Raw genomic sequence first — 21,687 nt, 5'->3', positions numbered from 1 at the left:
CTGCTTCAGATCATAACTACCAAATATTTTCACAGTTTTAATCATTTAAATCTAAGATTGTTTGAGTTATATTCAGTACTGAGGGGCTTCTAAATTTCTACATTAACTTCAAGCTCGCCTTTAATCTCTGTAGAACAACAAAATATGGACAACAATTCAGATAAGGAATGAAAAACCATTTGAAAGACATAAAATCTTAAAATGTCAGTAAGATACAGTCAGTGACCTGAGATTTGTAAATTGCAGTGCAATAAAAACATTCTTTCAAATGACACACACACAGTGTTGTCTAACTAGTTTAAAAAATATTTAAGAAAATGAGGGCGAAATATTAAAAGCATACAAATTACTGGTGATGGATGAAATGATTATCAGCGCAGTCTTATTTAGTTCCATGAAACATTTGTTGGGGGTTTTTATTTCTGTTATGAAGCAAATACTGAGGTGATGAGTGTAAAACAAATGCAGGCAGTCAGGTTGAAAGCAAAAGCTGGTGTAAATTTATTACAAAAATAAAATACAAATGACTATATATATAGTAATCACAGCAGACATATTACTACAGATACCCAACAGTAGAAAACACATGAACACTCAGTGCTGGAAACTTTTCTTCCTTCATGATGAAATAAAACATCATTTTTTTTGTGGCAAAAATCAGCCCATATAAATCAAGCACATCATAATTATCTGCTATCAGAAGAACCCCATGAAAGAAATCTACTGTGAACGGTTTTATTAAACACACGTTACATGTTAAAACGGAGCGTAAAGATCTTTTAACGTTTCAGAAAAAAACTGCAGTCCCCACGCATGCTCTGTTTTGGCTCAGTATTAAACATGATTTGTTATTAAATATTGATGTCCAAAGCTTGAGATGTCAGAGCACCGGCATATGACCGACATCATTTCGCTATTTCTGAAAAGCACACATTAAATCATCAATCACACATCTGATATAATCAAAAACCCTGGACAAATGAACCGACAAAATATTCTCATAACAAGAAACAAACCGTCTGGACTCACATTGACATGAATGAGCGTTAACTGAAGGAACAGGTGTATACAGCGGACACGAGAGGTTATGTGAGTCCATGAGACATGAATATGAGATCAGTATTGCACATCGGTGCAGCACACAACAGATTACTGGATTCTGTTTTGCATAGCCTAGTTAGTCTGATTTGTAGTGAAAAAAGGCACAGAATGGGTTAAGTCTGAGGATGTTGAGGGAAAGAACAATGTTCAACACATTCAGAGTGACACGGAGATCAATGAGAAGAAAACAAATGACAGCATGAAGCTCAAACCGCTGTGACAAGCTGTAAAGAACGCTCCACTAGGTGATATTTTTCATTCTAGCCCTTTAATCCAAGTAAGAGTGAGGTGTGTACGTCTGCTTTAGGAACTCACTCCCTGATTCATAAGATCAGATGAAATGAAGTCATGCATCGGCCACACACAGGGATCACAGATGAACACTTTTGTGTCGAGGTGTTTTTTGCAATAATATTTGTGCTGTGTGGAGGGGTCTCAACTTCATGAGACACTGATTCTGAGCGTCTGTAAAAACAGATGTCACACACACTTCTTATGACACAAACTCAGGAGTCATCAGGATTCTCTCGTTTTAAAACAGAAGGACTCTTTGAAAATCTTTCAGCCAAGAAACCAAATCAGCTGTAAATCCCATAGGGCAAATAGAGATCACTGATCATGTGACCTTGCTTTCCATCAGTGCAGCGGATCATGGGATTGCACAGGCACACCGCAAGATGAATAACATCAAACACAAACAGCAGCACAGAATATGTGTGTGTACTGCCCCATTAACATTGTGCAGAAGTGTGTGTGTGTGTCACACTGCAGCTGTGTGCAAAGCAAACTGCTGGCTGTCAGTCAATCAGTCTGTATGTTAGAGAGTCAAGAAGAGGATATAAACAGACTTAAAGCTGTTATCAAATGAAAATCTCTCGTCATTCACACGATTGTCATCTCAGAGGCAGTGTCACACGAGTCGCTCGGCACTGCCGTTGGGTTCCGTCAGATCCTTGTTGGCATCGACCTGACGCTCAGAGCAGCATCCGCCTGTCGCCCCCTGACACAGCCGGACCTCCTCCGGCCCCAAACCCTCGTCTGCGTCCAGCTGGCACACACACACCTCGATACCCGAGTCCCCCGTCACGTGTCTGCGCCGTGTGTTTGGCTCCTCCTGATCAGTCCAATCGAAGGCCGGTCTGTCAGACACCTCCGCGGGGGGCTCCAGGACCACGGCGGCCACTGGTTGGTTGATAGGTGGCTGGGGTTCTGAGGGCACCTCTGAATAGGGCGGCGGGGGCGTTGGGGGGTGACCGACCACCTCCTCATAGTCGGGCAGCTTGCAATCGGTCCAGAACCCTGAAAGTAAATCAGAGAGATACAAGTGACATGTCAGTAAACTGAACTAGATTGTTGCTCAACTCAAACCAAAATAACTAACTTGACAGCTGCTGCGCTCATTTCTGAGGAAGAGAAGAGAACTCACGCAGTTTAAGAGGAGATATGAAGGAGAAAGGGAGGAGAACTCGCGCAGGTTAGGAGGAGGAGGAGATATGAAGGAGAAAGAGAGGAGAACTCACGCAGGTTAAGAGGAGATATGAAGGAGAAAGAGAGGAGAACTCACACAGGTTAAGAGGAGGAGGAGATATGAAGGAGAAAGAGAGGAGAACTCACACAGGTTTAGAGGAGGAGGAGGAGATATGAAGGAGAAAGAGAGGAGAACTCACGCAGGTTAAGAGGAGGAGGAGGAGATATGAAGGAGAAAGAGAGGAGAACTCACGCAGGTTAAGAGGAGGAGGAGATATGAAGGAGAAAGAGAGGAGAACTCACGCAGGTTAAGAGGAGGAGGAGGAGATATGAAGGAGAAAGAGAGGAGAACTCACGCAGGTTTAGAGGAGGAGGAGGAGATATGAAGGAGAAAGAGAGGAGAACTCACGCAGGTTAAGAGGAGGAGGAGGAGATATGAAGGAGAAAGAGAGGAGAACTCACGCAGGTTAAGAGGAGGAGGAGATATGAAGGAGAAAGAGAGGAGAACTCACGCAGGTTTAGAGGAGGAGGAGGAGATATGAAGGAGAAAGAGAGGAGAACTCACGCAGGTTAAGAGGAGGAGGAGATATGAAGGAGAAAGAGAGGAGAACTCACGCAGGTTAAGAGGAGGAGGAGGAGATATTAAGGAGAAAGAGAGGAGAACTCACGCAGGTTTAGAGGAGGAGGAGGAGATATGAAGGAGAATGAGAGGAGAACTCACGCAGGTTTAGAGGAGGAGGAGGAGATATGAAGGAGAATGAGAGGAGAACCCACGCAGGTTAAGAGGAGATATGAAGGAGAAAGAGAGGAGAACTCACGCAGGTTAAGAGGAGGAGATATGAAGGAGAAAGAGAGGAGAACTCACGCAGGTTAAGAGGAGGTGGAGATATGAAGGAGAAAGAGAGGAGAACTCACGCAGGTTAAGAGGAGGTGGAGATATGAAGGAGAATGAGAGGAGAACTCACGCAGGTTAAGAGGAGGAGGAGGAGATATGAAGGAGAAAGAGAGGAGAACTCACGCAGGTTTAGAGGAGGAGATATGAAGGAGAAAGAGAGGAGAACTCACGCAGGTTTAGAGGAGGAGGAGATATGAAGGAGAAAGAGAGGAGAACCCACGCAGGTTAAGAGGAGGTGGAGATATGAAGGAGAAAGAGAGGAGAACTCACGCAGGTTAAGAGGAGGAGGAGGAGATATGAAGGAGAAAGAGAGGAGAACTCACGCAGGTTAAGAGGAGGTGGAGATATGAAGGAGAAAGAGAGGAGAACTCACGCAGGTTAAGAGGAGGTGGAGATATGAAGGAGAAAGAGAGGAGAACTCACGCAGGTTAAGAGGAGGAGGAGGAGATATGAAGGAGAAAGAGAGGAGAACTCACGCAGGTTTAGAGGAGGAGATATGAAGGAGAAAGAGAGGAGAACTCACGCAGGTTTAGAGGAGGAGGAGATATGAAGGAGAAAGAGAGGAGAACCCACGCAGGTTAAGAGGAGGTGGAGATATGAAGGAGAAAGAGAGGAGAACTCACGCAGGTTAAGAGGAGGAGGAGGAGATATGAAGGAGAAAGAGAGGAGAACTCACGCAGGTTAAGAGGAGGTGGAGATATGAAGGAGAAAGAGAGGAGAACTCACGCAGGTTAAGAGGAGGTGGAGATATGAAGGAGAAAGAGAGGAGAACTCACGCAGGTTAAGAGGAGGAGGAGGAGATATGAAGGAGAATGAGAGGAGAACCCACGCAGGTTAAGAGGAGGTGGAGATATGAAGGAGAAAGAGAGGAGAACTCACGCAGGCTTAGAGGAGGAGGAGGAGATATGAAGGAGAAAGAGAGGAGAACTCACGCAGGTTTAGAGGAGGAGGAGGAGATATGAAGGAGAATGAGAGGAGAACTCACGCAGGTTAAGAGGAGGAGGAGGAGATATTAAGGAGAAAGAGAGGAGAACTCACGCAGGTTAAGAGGAGGAGGAGATATAAAGGAGAAAGAGAGGAGAACTCACACAGGTTTAGAGGAGGAGGAGGAGATATGAAGGAGAATGAGAGGAGAACTCACGCAGGTTTAGAGGAGGAGGAGATATGAAGGAGAAAGAGAGGAGAACTCACGCAGGTTTAGAGGAGGAGGAGATATGAAGGAGAAAGAGAGGAGAACTCACGCAGGTTAAGAGGAGGAGGAGGAGATATGAAGGAGAAAGAGAGGAGAACTCACGCAGGTTTAGAGGAGGAGGAGATATGAAGGAGAAAGAGAGGAGAACTCACGCAGATTTAGAGGAGGAGGAGATATGAAGGAGAATGAGAGGAGAACTCACGCAGGTTAAGAGGAGATATGAAGGAGAAAGAGAGGAGAACTCACGCAGGTTAAGAGGAGGTGGAGATATTAAGGAGAAAGAGAGGAGAACTCACGCAGGTTAAGAGGAGGTGGAGATATGAAGGAGAATGAGAGGAGAACTCACGCAGGTTTAGAGGAGGAGGAGGAGATATGAAGGAGAAAGAGAGGAGAACTCACGCAGGTTTAGAGGAGGAGGAGGAGATATGAAGGAGAAAGAGAGGAGAACTCACGCAGGTTAAGAGGAGGAGGAGGAGATATGAAGGAGAAAGAGAGGAGAACTCACGCAGGTTTAGAGGAGGAGGAGATATGAAGGAGAAAGAGAGGAGAACTCACGCAGGTTAAGAGGAGGAGGAGGAGATATGAAGGAGAAAGAGAGGAGAACTCACGCAGGTTAAGAGGAGGAGGAGGAGATATGAAGGAGAAAGAGAGGAGAACTCACGCAGGTTTAGAGGAGGAGGAGATATGAAGGAGAATGAGAGGAGAACTCACGCAGGTTAAGAGGAGATATGAAGGAGAAAGAGAGGAGAACTCGCGCAGGTTTAGAGGAGGAGGAGGAGATATGAAGGAGAATGAGAGGAGAACTCACGCAGGTTTAGAGGAGGAGGAGATATGAAGGAGAAAGAGAGGAGAACTCACGCAGGTTAAGAGGAGGAGATATGAAGGAGAAAGAGAGGAGAACTCACGCAGGTTAAGAGGAGATATGAAGGAGAAAGAGAGGAGAACTCACGCAGGTTAAGAGGAGGAGGAGATATGAAGGAGAATGAGAGGAGAACTCACGCAGGTTAAGAGGAGGAGGAGATATGAAGGAGAAAGAGAGGAGAACTCACGCAGGTTAAGAGGAGATATGAAGGAGAAAGAGAGGAGAACTCACGCAGGTTAAGAGGAGATATGAAGGAGAAAGAGAGGAGAACTCACGCAGGTTAAGAGGAGATATGAAGGAGAAAGAGAGGAGAACTCACGCAGGTTTAGAGGAGGAGGAGATATGAAGGAGAAAGAGAGGAGAACTCACGCAGGTTAAGAGGAGGAGATATGAAGGAGAATGAGAGGAGAACTCACGCAGGTTTAGAGGAGGAGGAGATATGAAGGAGAAAGAGAGGAGAACTCACGCAGGTTAAGAGGAGATATGAAGGAGAAAGAGAGGAGAACTCACGCAGGTTAAGAGGAGGAGGAGGAGATATGAAGGAGAATGAGAGGAGAACTCACGCAGGTTTAGAGGAGGAGGAGATATGAAGGAGAAAGAGAGGAGAACGCACGCAGGTTAAGAGGAGGAGGAGATATGAAGGAGAAAGAGAGGAGAACTCACGCAGGTTTAGAGGAGGAGGAGATATGAAGGAGAAAGAGAGGAGAACTCACGCAGGTTAAGAGGAGATATGAAGGAGAAAGAGAGGAGAACTCACGCAGGTTAAGAGGAGGAGGAGGAGATATGAAGGAGAATGAGAGGAGAACTCACGCAGGTTTAGAGGAGGAGGAGATATGAAGGAGAAAGAGAGGAGAACTCACGCAGGTTAAGAGGAGATATGAAGGAGAAAGAGAGGAGAACTCACGCAGGTTAAGAGGAGATATGAAGGAGAAAGAGAGGAGAACTCACGCAGGTTAAGAGGAGATATGAAGGAGAAAGAGAGGAGAACTCACGCAGGTTAAGAGGAGATATGAAGGAGAAAGAGAGGAGAACTCACGCAGGTTTAGAGGAGGAGGAGATATGAAGGAGAAAGAGAGGAGAACTCACGCAGGTTAAGAGGAGGAGATATGAAGGAGAATGAGAGGAGAACTCACGCAGGTTTAGAGGAGGAGGAGATATGAAGGAGAAAGAGAGGAGAACTCACGCAGGTTAAGAGGAGATATGAAGGAGAAAGAGAGGAGAACTCACGCAGGTTAAGAGGAGGAGGAGGAGATATGAAGGAGAATGAGAGGAGAACTCACGCAGGTTAAGAGGAGGAGGAGGAGATATGAAGGAGAATGAGAGGAGAACTCACGCAGGTTTAGAGGAGGAGGAGATATGAAGGAGAAAGAGAGGAGAACTCACGCAGGTTAAGAGGAGGAGGAGGAGATATGAAGGAGCTGGAGGCGCCCTGATATGCCATGAGACTGATCTCCCTCTGACGCTGCTCCTGCTGCAGACGCATCTTCACACGCCGATGTCTGTATGCGCAACAACAGCTCAACATGATGATGAGAGTCCACACCAACCAGAACCCTGTACACACACACACAGATGGATTACTCTGGTAATAGAATTAACCGCGGTCCAGACAACATATGTGTGTTTGTGTGGACATTTAAACCCCAGCTCATAATAGTAAGCACATTATTTTGTGTGTATGTTAATGTGTAAACATGTGCGTTTGGGTTTAAATAGATATTTAATGAGGAAAAAATGTGTAAAGTGTGTATGACATTGTAAACATGATTTACAAGGACACTTCCTGTGTCATCAAAACTACATCATACTGACTAGTGATTTATTGTCAATTAAAGAATAGAGAAATAATGAGGTGAGAATTATAATATACAATGTACAATTACTACATCTATAGAGTTGTCACAACATATGCCAACATGTGTGTGTGTGTGTGTATGTACTTACACCAGAGCTCATAATAATAAGTGCAGCATTCAGTCTCCCCGCAGCAGTAACCCATCTCACATCTGTACTGCTCATTATTCACTCCAAAACAATAATCTTTACACTGCTCAACAAACAAAAGAAAAACTTTCATTAAACACACTACGTTAAATTACGTGAACACGCTCGCTGACTGATTGTTCAACAAAGCAAATCTTTCACGTTAGTCTGCAACTCAGTCAAATGTTTTGTGTGGATCTTTCCTCGGAAGTTAATGCATAACAGTGTTTAATAAAGAGTGTGTCGCTCGATAGATGTCATCTGTTAACTTTTAATGCATAAAAAGCGTCGATTGTTTATTTTGTTTTGTGTCACAGCTTGTCGAGGCCGCGCGAATCCTCGGGCTTGAGTTACAGCCTCACCTCAACCAAGCGCGTCCCCGCGCACAGTAGCCCCACGAACGAGCCCAGAATCCTCCGCGGCATCTTATTAGGCGTTTCTCTTCAAACTTAACCAACAGTTATCAAAATAGTTTAACAAACGCGATAAACGCCCGCGACAGACGCTAGTGACATGTTTGCGATGCTCTCGTGAACGTGATTTCAAGTAATCTCGAGAAGAGCGCGTCACTAGTGATGGCAGTTGTCGTTCATTTGGTGATTCGTTCTTTTTCAGTCCGTTCACTGACTCGTTCATTCAGTGACCCTTACTCTATACATTTCATATATACGCCAGTAGGTGGGAAAATTAGAGTCTTATGTGCTACAATTCAGTGAAACCCGTTGGGGAAAATACTATTTTATCTCAGAAACGACAGGAAAGCTGATTGTTTCCCAATTTGTGAAATACGGTTGTTGCCAGAAGGGATAAGCTACGACCGGAAGTGATGCAAAATCTCGCCAATAATTACAATTAATTACATTATCTAACGCTTACACCTACCCCAACCCTAAACATAACATTACAATAAAAATATATATATCAACTGTCAGCATGACAAAAATGATGCGGTATTGAGGTGCGCATGCCCAGTGGAGGCAGCTGTTACCTTCTAGTCAAAACCGTGAAATACCGAAAATGACTTATCGTGCAAGAGAAAAAGTAAAGCAATTTAATAACGTGTTTGTGCGATATTAAGTCACAACATATGCAGTTCTAGTTCATAAACTGTAGTTGTGCTCGAGATTGAGATGTGATTTCTCTATCATTCTGTCTGCACATCCGCGTTCAGGAACGTCATGTTTTATTCGTTATGACCTAGATAGGATCACTTCAGGGCTCTCAAGTGTCACGCATTGAGCGTGACAGTCACTCATTTCGGTCTTTTGTCACGCACTCCCGCCACACATTGTATTTCTCACGCAGAAAAACTATTTATAATACATTTAATATGCCGCAAGCGCGTCTCCCCTGGAGTTTTTAACCGAGCCTGCCACTTATCAGCCAATGAAAAAAAAGAAATAGGCTACACAATAGCCAATCAGAAAATAGCACTATTATATCTGGGTAAGATTTAACGCAACAACCAATGAAAAAAAAAGGATCCTGGAATTGTTCACCATTTCCTCATTCACCCACAGAGGAAACCACTGGCAGTGTTGCCAGATTAGGGCTCCCTGTCGCTACCCGATACGTCCCGGAAACAGGATTTGTTCCGCGCATGCGCGAAAGTGCGTCTACTTCCGGCCGAAATAATTTACGGCAAACATGATTTGTTCCGCGCATGCGTGAAACTCCGTCTACTTCTGTTCGAAACAATTTACGGCAGTTATAATTATAAAGTTGTTTGTCCATACCGGAAATTTTTTTTTAAATAAACTCTGTATAAAAAAAGAGCAATTAACAACAAAAGACATCAAACATATTACAAATGATAATGGTTTGGTGAAACGTACGGAGGGATACACAAGGAATCCTGTAAAGAGTGAAAAGTAGTTTTTCTCTAATAATCTTTATGTTTCTTTTTATTATATTTTTTGATTCCAAGAAAATACAATATGACAAAATATTATATGTCAGGAGTGAGAAACTGATTTTTATATTTAAAAATACTTCTTTATTTATAGAAAAACTATAAAACTTAAAATGAATATGTTTATTAGTGATTCTCTTAAAACCTTTTTTTTGGCAAAATATGTCAAGGTTAATATGTGGCACAAATTGATAACCTAATTAGATTATTGAAATCCTTACATGGTTGCCCTTGACAAGCAGGATTTTCAGAATTCATCCAATTTATTTTTACATTTGTTCCTTATTTTCTTTAGTCATTCACTAAATCTCAACCTCCCACCAGCCTCTCTCAGTCACACAATCAAACATCTATTCATTTACTTAAATTGCTGATTAAGGAACAGGGCATTGACCTTACTTTTCTAATATTTTAAGAAATGTCTGCATTTAAGAAACACACAGAAAAAGTTATTTATGTATTTATTATATTTATTTACACATTTGGTTATTCCAAACAACCACCCAAACCCCACCCACCCACTCAGTCAACCTAACGACGCTCTGAAGGACAGTCAGGAATCTCTCCTTTTAAGAGAAATTTCTGAAGTCGTTCATAAAACACAAACGAATCCATAGCGCTGTCAACCATTTTTTTACTCTCCAATATCACTACTTACAGACTGTCGTAAAACGTCTGCGATAACAGGAAGTGGTGCCAATTGGAACGCATTGAGTCGACTGTCGTAAAAACGGGATTTACCGGAAGTAGACGCACTTTCGCGCATGCGCGGAACAAATCGTGTTTCCGGGACGGATCGGGTAGAGACACTCCCTTTGGTCACGTCCGACCGGAAAAAAATGCATTGGGCGGGTCTTTAAAATTTGGGCTGGTTTTTGATGCAACAGGCGGGTTTTTATTTTTGATTATAAACAGTATTCTTTATTATATTTTTAATGAAAACTAACTATAAAATAAATTATATAATGTAGGATGATGTTTAAATTAGGTATGGTTCAGGTTAGCCAATAAGGTTCAGGGGAATCCTGTCCAATCAGACTTCAAGCTTGATTGGCGGGTTGTTGTATGCTAATTCGTTATATCGTCAAAACTGCATTATCATCATCAGTGCTCATCATTCATCATCATCATCATGCCAAAGTGGGGTAAATATAAAAAGTCCTACAGAAAGGAATGGGAGAGCGACCAGTCTTTAAAAACATGGATTACACCTGTGGTAGGCGATGATACAAAGGCATTTTGTAAATACTGTCAATCAGAAATCAGAGCACAGTTAAATGATTTGAAAGAGCATGCTAATACAAAAAAACACAAATCGCACTGTGCACCAAGTATAAAAACTTTTAGTGTGTCAGCGGGAGCAGCAGGGCAGTGTCCGATCAAAGATGACCAAAAGCGCCGTGAAATTAGAATTGCTGCTTACATTGCTTGTCACAGTTCAATAAATGCGGTGGACGATTTGTCAGACATTTTACATTTACATTTACATTTAGTCATTTAGCAGACGCTTTTATCCAAAGCGAATTACAAAGAGTTTAGGAGCAATAAGCGAAAGTTCATACAGGAGCCCTAGTACATTAGGTGCCAATACAAAGTTACTGGTTTCAACAAAAGCTAGACCACTACCTGTTGAGAGAAAGGGTTAGTGTATTTTTCTTTCATTTGTTTGTCAAGTTTTCACAGAAGAGATGGGTTTTAAGTAGTTTTTTAAATGTTGTGAGAGATGTGGTTGAACGGACAGAGATAGGAAGAATGTTCCACCAGGAAGGAGTTGTGAATGAGAAAGAGCGGAGAGCGATTTACTGCCCTTATGGGAAGGCAATACAAGCCGCCGCTGGTTTACTGAACGCAGGGATCTTGATGGGGTGTAGGAGTGCAGGAGAGTGTGGAAGTAAGCCGGTGCAGATCCAGTGATAGTCCTGTAGGCAAGCATTAGTGACTTGAATCTGATACGGGCTGCAACCGGTAGCCAGTGAAGAGAGATGAAAAGGGGAGTCACGTGAGCCCTTTTGGGCTGTTGGAAGACGAGGCATGCTGCTGCGTTCTGAACCAGCTGAAGTGGTTGAAGTGGCTATTTTGAAAGATGTGATGGGAACATTCCAAATGCACCGGACAAAGTGTACAGCCATTATCAAATCTGTCCTCGCGCCACCCTTCAGAGAAGAACTTGTGAAGGATATTGGGGAGTCTCCATATTCCCTGTATCTCGATGAAAGCACTGACATATCCGTGAACAAACTTCTTTGCATTTGTGTGAAATACCACTCAAAAAAACACAGCAAGTTTGTAAGTACATATCTTGGACTTGTGGAGCTGACAGATGCTGATGCTAAAGCCATATCAGACACTGTTGTCGCTTTTCTATCAAAGAACGGTCTCCAGATTAAAAACATGATGGGCATTGCCACAGATGGTGCCAGCGTAATGGTTGGAAAAAACCACTCGGTTTTCACCCTACTTAAACAAATACAGCCAAACCTGCAGCTTATTCGCTGTGTTTGCCATTCACTTGACATTGTTGCAAATAAAGCAATGCAGCTTCTTCCAAGCAACATAGAATACATGGTTAGAGAAACCTACAACTGGTTCGCACATTCAGCAAAGCGGCAGTATGAGTACAAGAACATATACGAGACTATCAATAACGGGGGCTGCCCCTTGAAATTAATAAGTCCAAGCTGTACCCGTTGGCTTGTGATGGCTGACTGCATTAACCGCATTGTGGATCAAAAAGATGCCCTCACACTGCACTTTAACATGGCTTCAAGTACAGAACACTGCTATACTGCTCGGCTTTTAAAGGTAATGTACAATGACAAAACTAATCTCCTTTACATGTACTTTCTTCAGCCTGTTCTGATGGAAATCAAAGCTGTAAATAAATGCTTTCAATTAGAAACAGGAAACTCTCTCGGTGTGTTTAGAGACTTGGAAAGGCTGTACATGACAACTGTGAGACACATTCTCAAACAGAGCGTCTTGCGTAATCACAAGCAGCTCCGTGAACTTGACCTCACACAGTCTGGCATATTCCTATCCCCTCTGGATGCGGACATGGGTACCACATTTATGGACAAACTGGAGGAAAGTAGGCCAGCCCCAGACATGAAGGAGAGAATTTCTTCGCGTTGTATGGATTTTCTAAAAGAACTTGTAAAGCAGTACCAATTGCGTTTACCTGCTTCAATGGAAATCCTGAGCAAACTGGAGCTCTTCTGCCCGAAATCTGTTATGTCCACTATAAATAGGCCTGGAGTAAAGGACTTGCCATCTGATCTTTTCTTGTGCCCCATTAGTACATTAGAAACGCATTGGAGGAATGTGGCAACCGCAAAATTTCTCTGATGATCAGGACATTGACAAGTTTTGGCTCGAAGTCGAAGCGTTTAAAGATGCAGGGGGGCACAAGTGTTTCCAGGAATTGGCACAAGGTGCCATAAGACTTCTTGTTCTGCCTGTTTCCAATGCCCATGTTGAGCGGGCATTTTCCCTCGTCTCGCTTTTAAAAGATGACACTAGGAATCGCATGGGACTACCTTTACTCTCCAGCATCATGGATGTGCGCACTGGCCTGGTCAGAAATGGGTTTACCTCGGCAACAATCAAACCTCCCAGGCAGTTGCTGGAGAGATTTGACTCAACGATCTATTAATCAAACTGGTTGTGACTGTACAAAGTTGGTCCTATTATTAAATAGTTCTAGAATTGTTCTATAATAAAGATGTTTTCATCAGTTCTGCGGGGATTATCTACGTTAACTTCATATTAAAAGGTAAGCGTGTTTATGCTAATAGCCTACAGTTTTATTTTGATGTACAATTCTGATGTTTGATCATTTCTGAAACGTAATAGCTGATATAGTGTCTAGTGACGATTCAGTTTATCATTCAGTCATTATTTTATTTAAAATTAAAAGAAGGAAAAAACGAGAATTCATGTTGATTCGCCCAGTGGTCTATTAGTTAAATAATAATAATAATTTTAATAATGATAATATAAAAAAAATAATTAGTTGGTAATTAAGCACAAATTTGTAAGTAGCCTACTAATACAAAAAGAAAAGTATAATGAAATGATTTCTGAACTGTAGTTCTCACAATAGTAGCACAAGAACAATAAAAATTGTTGTCCCCTTCTGAGATTTCCGATGTAGACCTTGTGTTTTATTAAATTATCATTTATATTAAAAAAAATAAAAATAAAAGATGCACTGGATATACTTGGGGCGAGCCTGGTAGTCTCCAATGTGCGATTTGTTAGTCTGGTTGTTTAATAAGAAAAAAAATGGTGTGTTTTACTCTATAACAGTTTTAATAACAGTATGTATTTTGGGCTGGTATTTTTTTAAATGGGCGGGTTTTAAGCTGTAGTTGGGCTGGAAATCTTTAGTCCAATCTGGCAACACTGACCACTGGAGCTCCGAGCATCACTTTGAGCACAAAGTAAGTAATGATCTCCTGTTACAACAAATTCACAACTTGTTTGACACAAACAATGACAACTTGACTGCTGTTAGAGAATGTTTCACAGATAATTAGCATCAGTTTTTCATGATTGTCTTTTACTTTGCCAACAGTTTTACAGCCTGTTCACTGACAACATCTGCTCAAAACAAGTAACGTTAGTCTAGGCCTAGTCATATTTTCGTTATCACACAATGACTGACATGTCACATTATAAATATATCTCTCTCCAATAGGCTTAATAATTTTATTAGCACTAAATTAATTAAAGTGCATTGCATAGTCGATGTTATAGGTCACTTTTAAAATCATGTCATATTTTATAATTATATAATCCTGGCCATGGATGCATTTATCATTGCATCTGTCTTTCAAAGATGTCAGGTAAAAGGCAACTAAGCATCCTTTCATTCACCCTGAGAGGAAAGCCCCCCAAAAAGAGCAGGTTACAGGATGGTGGCCCAGAGAAGGTGGCGAAAATGGTAGGCATATTAGGGGAGGAGACAGAGGAGGAGACGGTGCTGGTGGAAGATGATGAGACAGTGCAGGTGGAAGAGACAATGCAGGTGGAAGATGAAGATGATGAGACAGTGCAGGTGGAAGATGATGAGACAGTGCAGGTGGAAGATGAAGAGACAGTGCAGGTGGAAGAGGAAGAGATGGTGGAGGAGATGGCTAAGGTTGTGTCGGCCTGTCAGTTGACAATGCCCCAGTTAACACTGGAGCCAAAAATTCAAATGGGCCAAAAATGCTTAAGGAAAATCCCAGCATTTACATTCATGGATGCCCCTGCCATATAATCCATAAAACTGCTAAACACGCTGGGAAGAGGTTTTTGGAAGTAAGTTTCAACATGTTTGCTTTCCATTAAATATCTGTTAAGCTAAGGTGGAGTAAATAGTTTGCTGTATAATGACATAATATATGTTTGCGCTCATATCATGTTCTGCAGATATCTGGATTTGACACTGAGGACCTTGTGGTTGACGTTGGATACTGGTTTAAGGGCAGCACAAACCGTAAAGGTTACTTGAAAGGTTTGTAATTCAATTAGCTCCAGTGTTATACACCCAAACTGAGAAAAAAATTGGGTTAATTTGGTTTGTTTTTCTTGGCAGTGATTATAATGGCAGTGATTATATGGAAATGCTGCCGTACATTTCTGTGAGGTGGCTGAGTTTGGAGATGTGCATCACCCGCATTCTGCAGCAGTATGGCCCACTCAGCAGCTACTTCAAATCTTTAAGTAAGTCACACTTTATATTTTGGCACTAGTTCAAGATGGTTATGTGAGACACCCAATACTAACAACCTGTCTATTTGCAGATGAGAAACAACCAAGGTTCAGGAGGCTGGTGGAGGCGTTTTCCAATCCCCTGACGGAAGTCTAGCTCCTGTTCCTTCAGGGCACATTCCCAGTGTTCTCTACACTGAACCTCCTTCTCCAGAGAGAAAAGGCATCCATATTCCAGCTGTATGAAGAGGTAAATGGGAGGGTTGGGCTATTTTTGGCTATTTTGATGTCTCCTTTCTTAAGTGCAACACCCCTGTGAAATATTGGTTGTGTTACTTTGTCAAGAAAGACAATTAAGCTATCTAATTTCAAAACAGCTGACATTTTTTGATTCTGTGCACTACATGTTTCCCTTGATAAATTATTGTACAAAGTGAAAAAATAACTTAATTATCTAAACTTAAATCTACTCATAGTCATTGAACTGAGTAGCAATTGCATTAATAATGCATTTTTATATTTTTTGACATTACATTTTGCAGATGACAAAATTCATCAAGAAACTCTTTTCGAGGTTCATGACACCAGCAGCATTACGAGGAGGAGAAGTCCATGACATCCCCTTCAAGGACTCACTGCACCAACTGCCAGGTAATGCTTTGAAGTCACATAGGGAGATAAACCTGTATGCTTATTCACAACAAATACACCTTTTCTATGGATTGAGTGGTCTTTCTGATGATGGAATATGGATACAAAATTTTAAAAAGTATGGTATCCCAATAACAATATATTCACCCCTCTGCCATTTGGTAGAAGGTATAAGAGCATCAGAAACAGCTCTAGTAGATTCAGAGACAGCTTCTATCCTCAAGCCATCAGAATGCTGAACTTTACTCAACCATCTTCACTCTCCTATATGGCACACTTGTCACTTTTTAAAATTAATCCTTCAACCTAAATGAATCCTTTTTTATTTTACCTCTTCTATTTATCTACTTTCTATTTTTTTTAAATTCTGTAAAGTTGAGATTACTTTGAGCACAACAAATTTCATGACTGATAAATGTTATTTATGTGTATATGACAATAAACTTGAAACTTGTATAACCCAGAGATATCCTATAAGAAGCCTGTATTTGACAAGCTTTCTCTATATCTTCTGTCTCACTGATAGGAGAAAAACTCAATGTGGGTTTCACCACCAGAGCTACGGTAAACAGGCTTCTTGAGGCTGGAGAGTGTCATGGTTTCACCTCTCCTGGTCAGGTATTTCTTGGTTTAGAGGTGGAATCATACAGAATTCTTTGTTTCATGTGGGGAGAGATGTTTTTTGACCTTGTGGTCTTCCATACTCTCCCCAAGTCGCGTCATCGTTCCTACCCTCCTGTTTCCTAGTTTGTGTTAATTAGCTTTCCTTGATTGTTTATCCCCTGCACCTGTTCCCTCTTGGTTCCTCTCCCTTTAAAACATCCTCGTGTTCATTGTCCTGTGCTGGTTCATTGTGTGTGTACGTGTAAGTCTTACCTTACCTTGTTTGCTGTTGCTGACTGTAGTGCCTTGTCCTCCAAGTCTCTGTTACCCAGTCCTGTCTTAGTAAGTGTAGTTCGTGTTCTCCTCAAGTGTTGTTTTAGTAGTTAGTTAGTCAGTCTGAGTCCTTGTTATAGATTATTATTTTTCCTGTCTTGTTTTCCCCATTGTGGGTTTTGTTTTGACCATTTTGTAGTATTTGTATAATAAATCTCTCTCTCTCTCTCGCACAAACGCACACAAATGGAAATTGAATAAACACTTTGTATTTGGTTAAATTGTCAGTGTCATGTGTCAGATATTTTCTTGTTGGGGGGGTGTCACTCTTGCCTGTCTTCAAAACCCTGTCACTTATAGTAGCCTGGTATTACTTTATTTTCTTTTTAATGAAATTAAATTGTGTACTCACACTCTCAAAAACATGTCAAAGTATAAGGTTTATTACGACTAAATTATCTCTGATATAAACTTAATTTTTCTTAATGAAAGCGCGTGATTAAAGAAAGTGATCGATAAGGAATCAGACTGTGTTCATATATGAACGACTGTGTTTATGCGCGTGTTCACCATCTCTTAGATATAAAGTTAGATTTAAATATTATCCAATCATTACTTTTAAACTCATGTTTTAATGTTTTGAGGCATTAGTTGCAGAAGTTGGCTCAGGTTTAATGATGTTGTAACTCTAAGATTTATATATTTCTCTAAACTACTTTTTATTTCCTATTTACTAAGAGTTTCGGAAGTTGTTATTTTGAGATGACCTCTGGGTGGTCGGCCACTGTTGTCTTTACATTTCTTATAAGAAAAGTATTTAAATTTGCAGTGTGAAACACATTTTATAATGTATCTTTTTGTTTTAGTTTCATTGTTGCAAGTGTACCCATTCTCCTATTTTGTTTCCTATTTCATTCTCATTCTTATTTCAATGTGGTTTGAGACATCTGAGCTCATGTTATCCCAGATGCTTTTTCCCAGCTGCACACAAACACTGACGGGTGTCTTCACATTCAAAAGATTCGACCGCACCAGAGGAATCACTTTGACAACACAGATGTTTATTACTGTTTGTCATAATACTGTCTTTGATGATAATTTTTATCCTATTTGGATTGGATTCCTTCAGTGTCATTTATTCACTTATAACAGATAAGTTTATATCAAATAATGTTTCTGCAGATTTGTGTGATTGACGGTGTGGAGAAAACACTTTGAGGAGATGGGACAGGGAACATATTCACAATAAAAACTCTTTCTTTCTTGTGATCACACACTGATGATGATGAATCTATAGGAGCTGTGTGAGTTACTGGAGGAGGAGAAACTCAATATGGTGCCTCTGTTCATTTTTGCACAAAAGAAAGATGTTACGACTGTAGTCACGTCTGCTGACATAGTCACTGATCTGGTGTTTGTGTTTGTGTCTGCATATCTGGATGTGCAGAAATATTCCAAGCAGAAAGAAATCATTTACAAAAACAAGAAGAGTTAAATTATAAGAGAACAAATGTTTTCAGATCTTTGACAGCAGGGAAACACTTTATCTTGATACAATGAGCAATATGCCTAGCATTTATTCACCTTAGTTCATTTACCAATAGGCCAACATTAAAAATCAAACGTTGTATAACATACAATAAACCAACATGATCATGACATTAACAAGGATTAATAAATGCTAACAATAACTGTATTGCTTATTGTTAGTTCAAGTTAGACAGTTCACTAATGTTAACTAATTATATTGTATTGTTATGAAGAATTATCAAGATTTTAAAAGAATCTGTTAAACTAAAGAATATTTGCACAATGTATTTAAATAATGTCTCGGTAGGCTACAATAACAAATTTCTGTGGCACAAAACAATTCCTCACTTCTGTTTCTGTTTTGCACTCGTGCACAATAAATGAAAAAGCGTCGGCCCACTATTCAATTCCCAGAGTTCTCACCCCGTTCAGCGCAAGGTTCTGCATTCTCAACAGCGCTGTGATGTTAGAGGACATCTGCATACGACTCTCTCTCCAACACATCTAATACATCTCCAAAGCAATTTGCATTTAAATAGCTCCCCTCAAAGAAACATGATCTGAATGTTTAGCCACCATGAAAACACACGGTGACCGGCCTTGACTTGAGCTGGACACTGAAGATCAAGGTGAACCAACCATCAGCGTTCAGTGTGGAGACAGAAGGTTGTGCTGAACGGACAGAACACCACCGCCTATAGATGATGAACGGCCACGCACACGCACGCACGCACACACACCTACACACACACACACACACACACACACACACACACCTACACACACACGCACACACACACACACACACACACAAACACACGCACACACACGCACACACACAAACGCGCACACGCACGCACACACAAACACACTTCAATGGCATTTGGTTAAGTATATACTAAAACCCTTGTTAAAATATTTTACGTAAAAATCTGTACTTTTGTAAATCTGACAGACAGTCATCAACAATTAAGAGAAGATAAATATAATCCACAAAAATGGATTCAATGGACAGACATTTCAGACAGTTCTCTTCCAGCATGTTTATTCGACCTAAAACATTCAGGTGAAATTGTTTATATCTTGCCCCTGTAGTAAATATTTGTTTTTGTTTAAGGGCACAAATAAACAGAATTCATTGCCAGCAGGTGGCAGTGTCCCCAAACCTCTCAGGGACAGCTGGAGGAGAAAAGAACTTCAGACGTGCTTGATCTGAATTGTTCCATTGGATGAAAATCCAGAATGTCCAAAAAAAGAAAAAAACCTGATTCTTTAACCCATGACTTGTCAGAGGAGCAAACTCCATTTACCAGTGCAAACACATACAATGTCTTACATCTTGTCTGTGGCAAAGACTTGTGACTCGTCCTCATTGATGTCATCGCTGCTGATGAGTGAAGTGCTGAAGATCAAGCTGAACAATTACACCAGATTGTTTTAGACGTTCTGTATCAACCTGCTGCAATAGAAAGATTATAACTGTTAAACAGTTTAGCCCCTCTCCTGTATGATAAAACAGTCTTATTTCATGATTTCAAGGTTAAAGCTAATGCCATCCAGTTAAATTTTTAAACAAGATATTGAACAGATGTGTCAGTCAAATGTCACATGACCTGGTCACATCATTTGTAATCTCAGAGGGAAATGAATTTGCTTGATGAACGTCTGTAGTGCCCCAGAGATCACTGGATTGTCTCCAGATCTCATATAGTGTGTGTCGGTATGTGTTCAGCTTGTTTAGAGTAATGAAAATCACAATTTTGTTCTTGAATGTTATCTATCATTGTCATTGATATTGTTTTTTATTTAAGTTGTAAGCTCAGCAGAAACTCTCGGAACAAATCTGATGCAGATGTTAATTTCTAAATGTTTTACACAATATTCCTCAGGACATGGAGAACATTAGTAAAGTCCTGCTGACGAACACTGTATCCTAACTAATAAACAGGTCTCTCCGTCATTCACATTTAGGTTTGACTCTTTGGAAGAAAACCATCACAGTCATCAGTGAATCAGACGCTGAGCTCATGTAAAGCCCCGCTGAGACAATCTCAAACACAATCTCTGACATCATCCACAAATGACACAACAGCATGCTGCTATGATAAAAGCAAACACAAACGCTGAAGTGTCAGAGTTTTTACAGCCCATAGAGTCATCAGATCATAAACGTGGGCAGAAATGAGTTCACACCTCAGCATGGGTCAGAATCTGAGCTCTCGAGGGGGTCGATCGTTCTGTTTGAAGGTGTGGAGATAGTGATCGAGATGGAGATGAATGAGATGGTGGTGTGATACGTCTTGCGTTACTTCGTTGTGAATCTGGATTGAGTCAAAAACATTTCAGTATAATGTATATACACTTCCATATTATTAAGAGAAGAAGATTCCAAGAAGATTCACTCGAGTGAATGTTTAAAGGCGACTGTGACAATAAATGAAAAGTGTGTGAAACTAAGCTTGAAAAACAAAAAACAGCTTTATCTCGTCCTGTGTGATAGGACTCAAATAAACAGCAGGAAGAGAGGTTTTATATGGTCAGATTATTACAGTTTAAGATGTTTCTGATGCTTCTGCTCTGTTCATTTTATGTTAAAAACATGGTTTCTGTGTGTAAGATGAAATTCAGTTTTTCATAATAAAATCAAAGCATAAGCAGAATGAAATCCAATTCCTTGTGTTTGTTTTAAATGCAGTGTAATGATATCATATGTGACCCTGGACAACAAAACCAGTTTTATGGGTCTAAGTTTTTATATATTTAAGGTAGAAAATTAACAAAATATCTTCATGTAATATGATCTTTATTTTATATCCAATTGGATTCTGGCATAACAGAAAACTCTATAATTTTGACCCAAACAATGTATTTTTGTCTTTTATAATAAAAATTCCTGTGCTACTTAAGACTGGTTTTGTGTTCCATGGTCACATATTAATCATATAATTACTTCAGCAAAAATGACTTGATGCTCATTGACTTCATGTTTTGACCTTGAGCGTTGTCAGAGTTAAATGAAATAATAGAAACATCTCTCAAGCAGCATTTACTTTAGGATCTACACAAGAATAAAGAATCAAGAAGAGGTCACGATCTTGACTTTTCTTTGACCTCTGACTAGACTAAAGGACAAAACCTAAAAAAACAATCCTGATCTAATCGTCCCTGTTCATATACAGATCTTATTTCATTTCTTCAAGTGTCTTTATGTCCGTCTAGACCCGCGTGTCTGTCTGTCTGTCTGTCTCCGGTTTGACTTTTTATCACCTCTCGCTGCGAGAGAGAACTGCCGTCATCCGTCATTACGGCTCACGATGACAGTTCCTCACGCATGCATGAAAGAAATAGATTTTTACATTTGGCCAAATCCGGGGGGTTACTTTAGTGTAACCGATTCGATATTCTCCAAACGAGCCGAGCGATATAGGAACACGCCAGACAGATGTGATGATATATAGCTGCCTCTTAATGGATTCTGTCAACTTTAGAGAAAAACAGGACTGCTACTTTTTGGGAGAAAA

General features: G+C 40.8%; 1 protein-coding gene and 1 long non-coding RNA gene across 2 annotated transcripts; one reads left to right on the top strand and one right to left on the bottom strand.

The window, feature by feature from the left end:
* Nucleotides 1-477: 477 nt before the first annotated feature.
* wbp1 (WW domain binding protein 1) lies at nucleotides 478-8,386 on the bottom strand. Its single transcript, XM_056747204.1, has 4 exons — nucleotides 7,863-8,386; nucleotides 7,462-7,564; nucleotides 6,901-7,071; nucleotides 478-2,400 (listed from the first exon to the last, which is right to left on the bottom strand). The coding sequence occupies exons 1-4, from the start codon at nucleotides 7,923-7,925 to the stop codon at nucleotides 2,012-2,014; spliced, it is 726 nt and encodes a 241-aa protein (XP_056603182.1). The 5' UTR covers nucleotides 7,926-8,386; the 3' UTR covers nucleotides 478-2,011.
* A 6,599-nt stretch (nucleotides 8,387-14,985) lies between these two features.
* Nucleotides 14,986-16,581, top strand: LOC130420220 (uncharacterized). The gene is made up of 4 exons (XR_008906592.1): nucleotides 14,986-15,121; nucleotides 15,202-15,359; nucleotides 15,652-15,760; nucleotides 16,287-16,581. It is a non-coding gene; the product is annotated as an uncharacterized LOC130420220 (long non-coding RNA).
* The last annotated feature ends 5,106 nt before the right edge of the window (nucleotides 16,582-21,687 follow it).

This window comes from Triplophysa dalaica, chromosome 4, assembly GCF_015846415.1.
Source record: "Triplophysa dalaica isolate WHDGS20190420 chromosome 4, ASM1584641v1, whole genome shotgun sequence".
NCBI lineage: Eukaryota > Metazoa > Chordata > Actinopteri > Cypriniformes > Nemacheilidae > Triplophysa > Triplophysa dalaica.
Note: the sequence above shows the minus strand (reverse complement) of the source record. Positions and strands in the feature narration are given on the sequence as shown.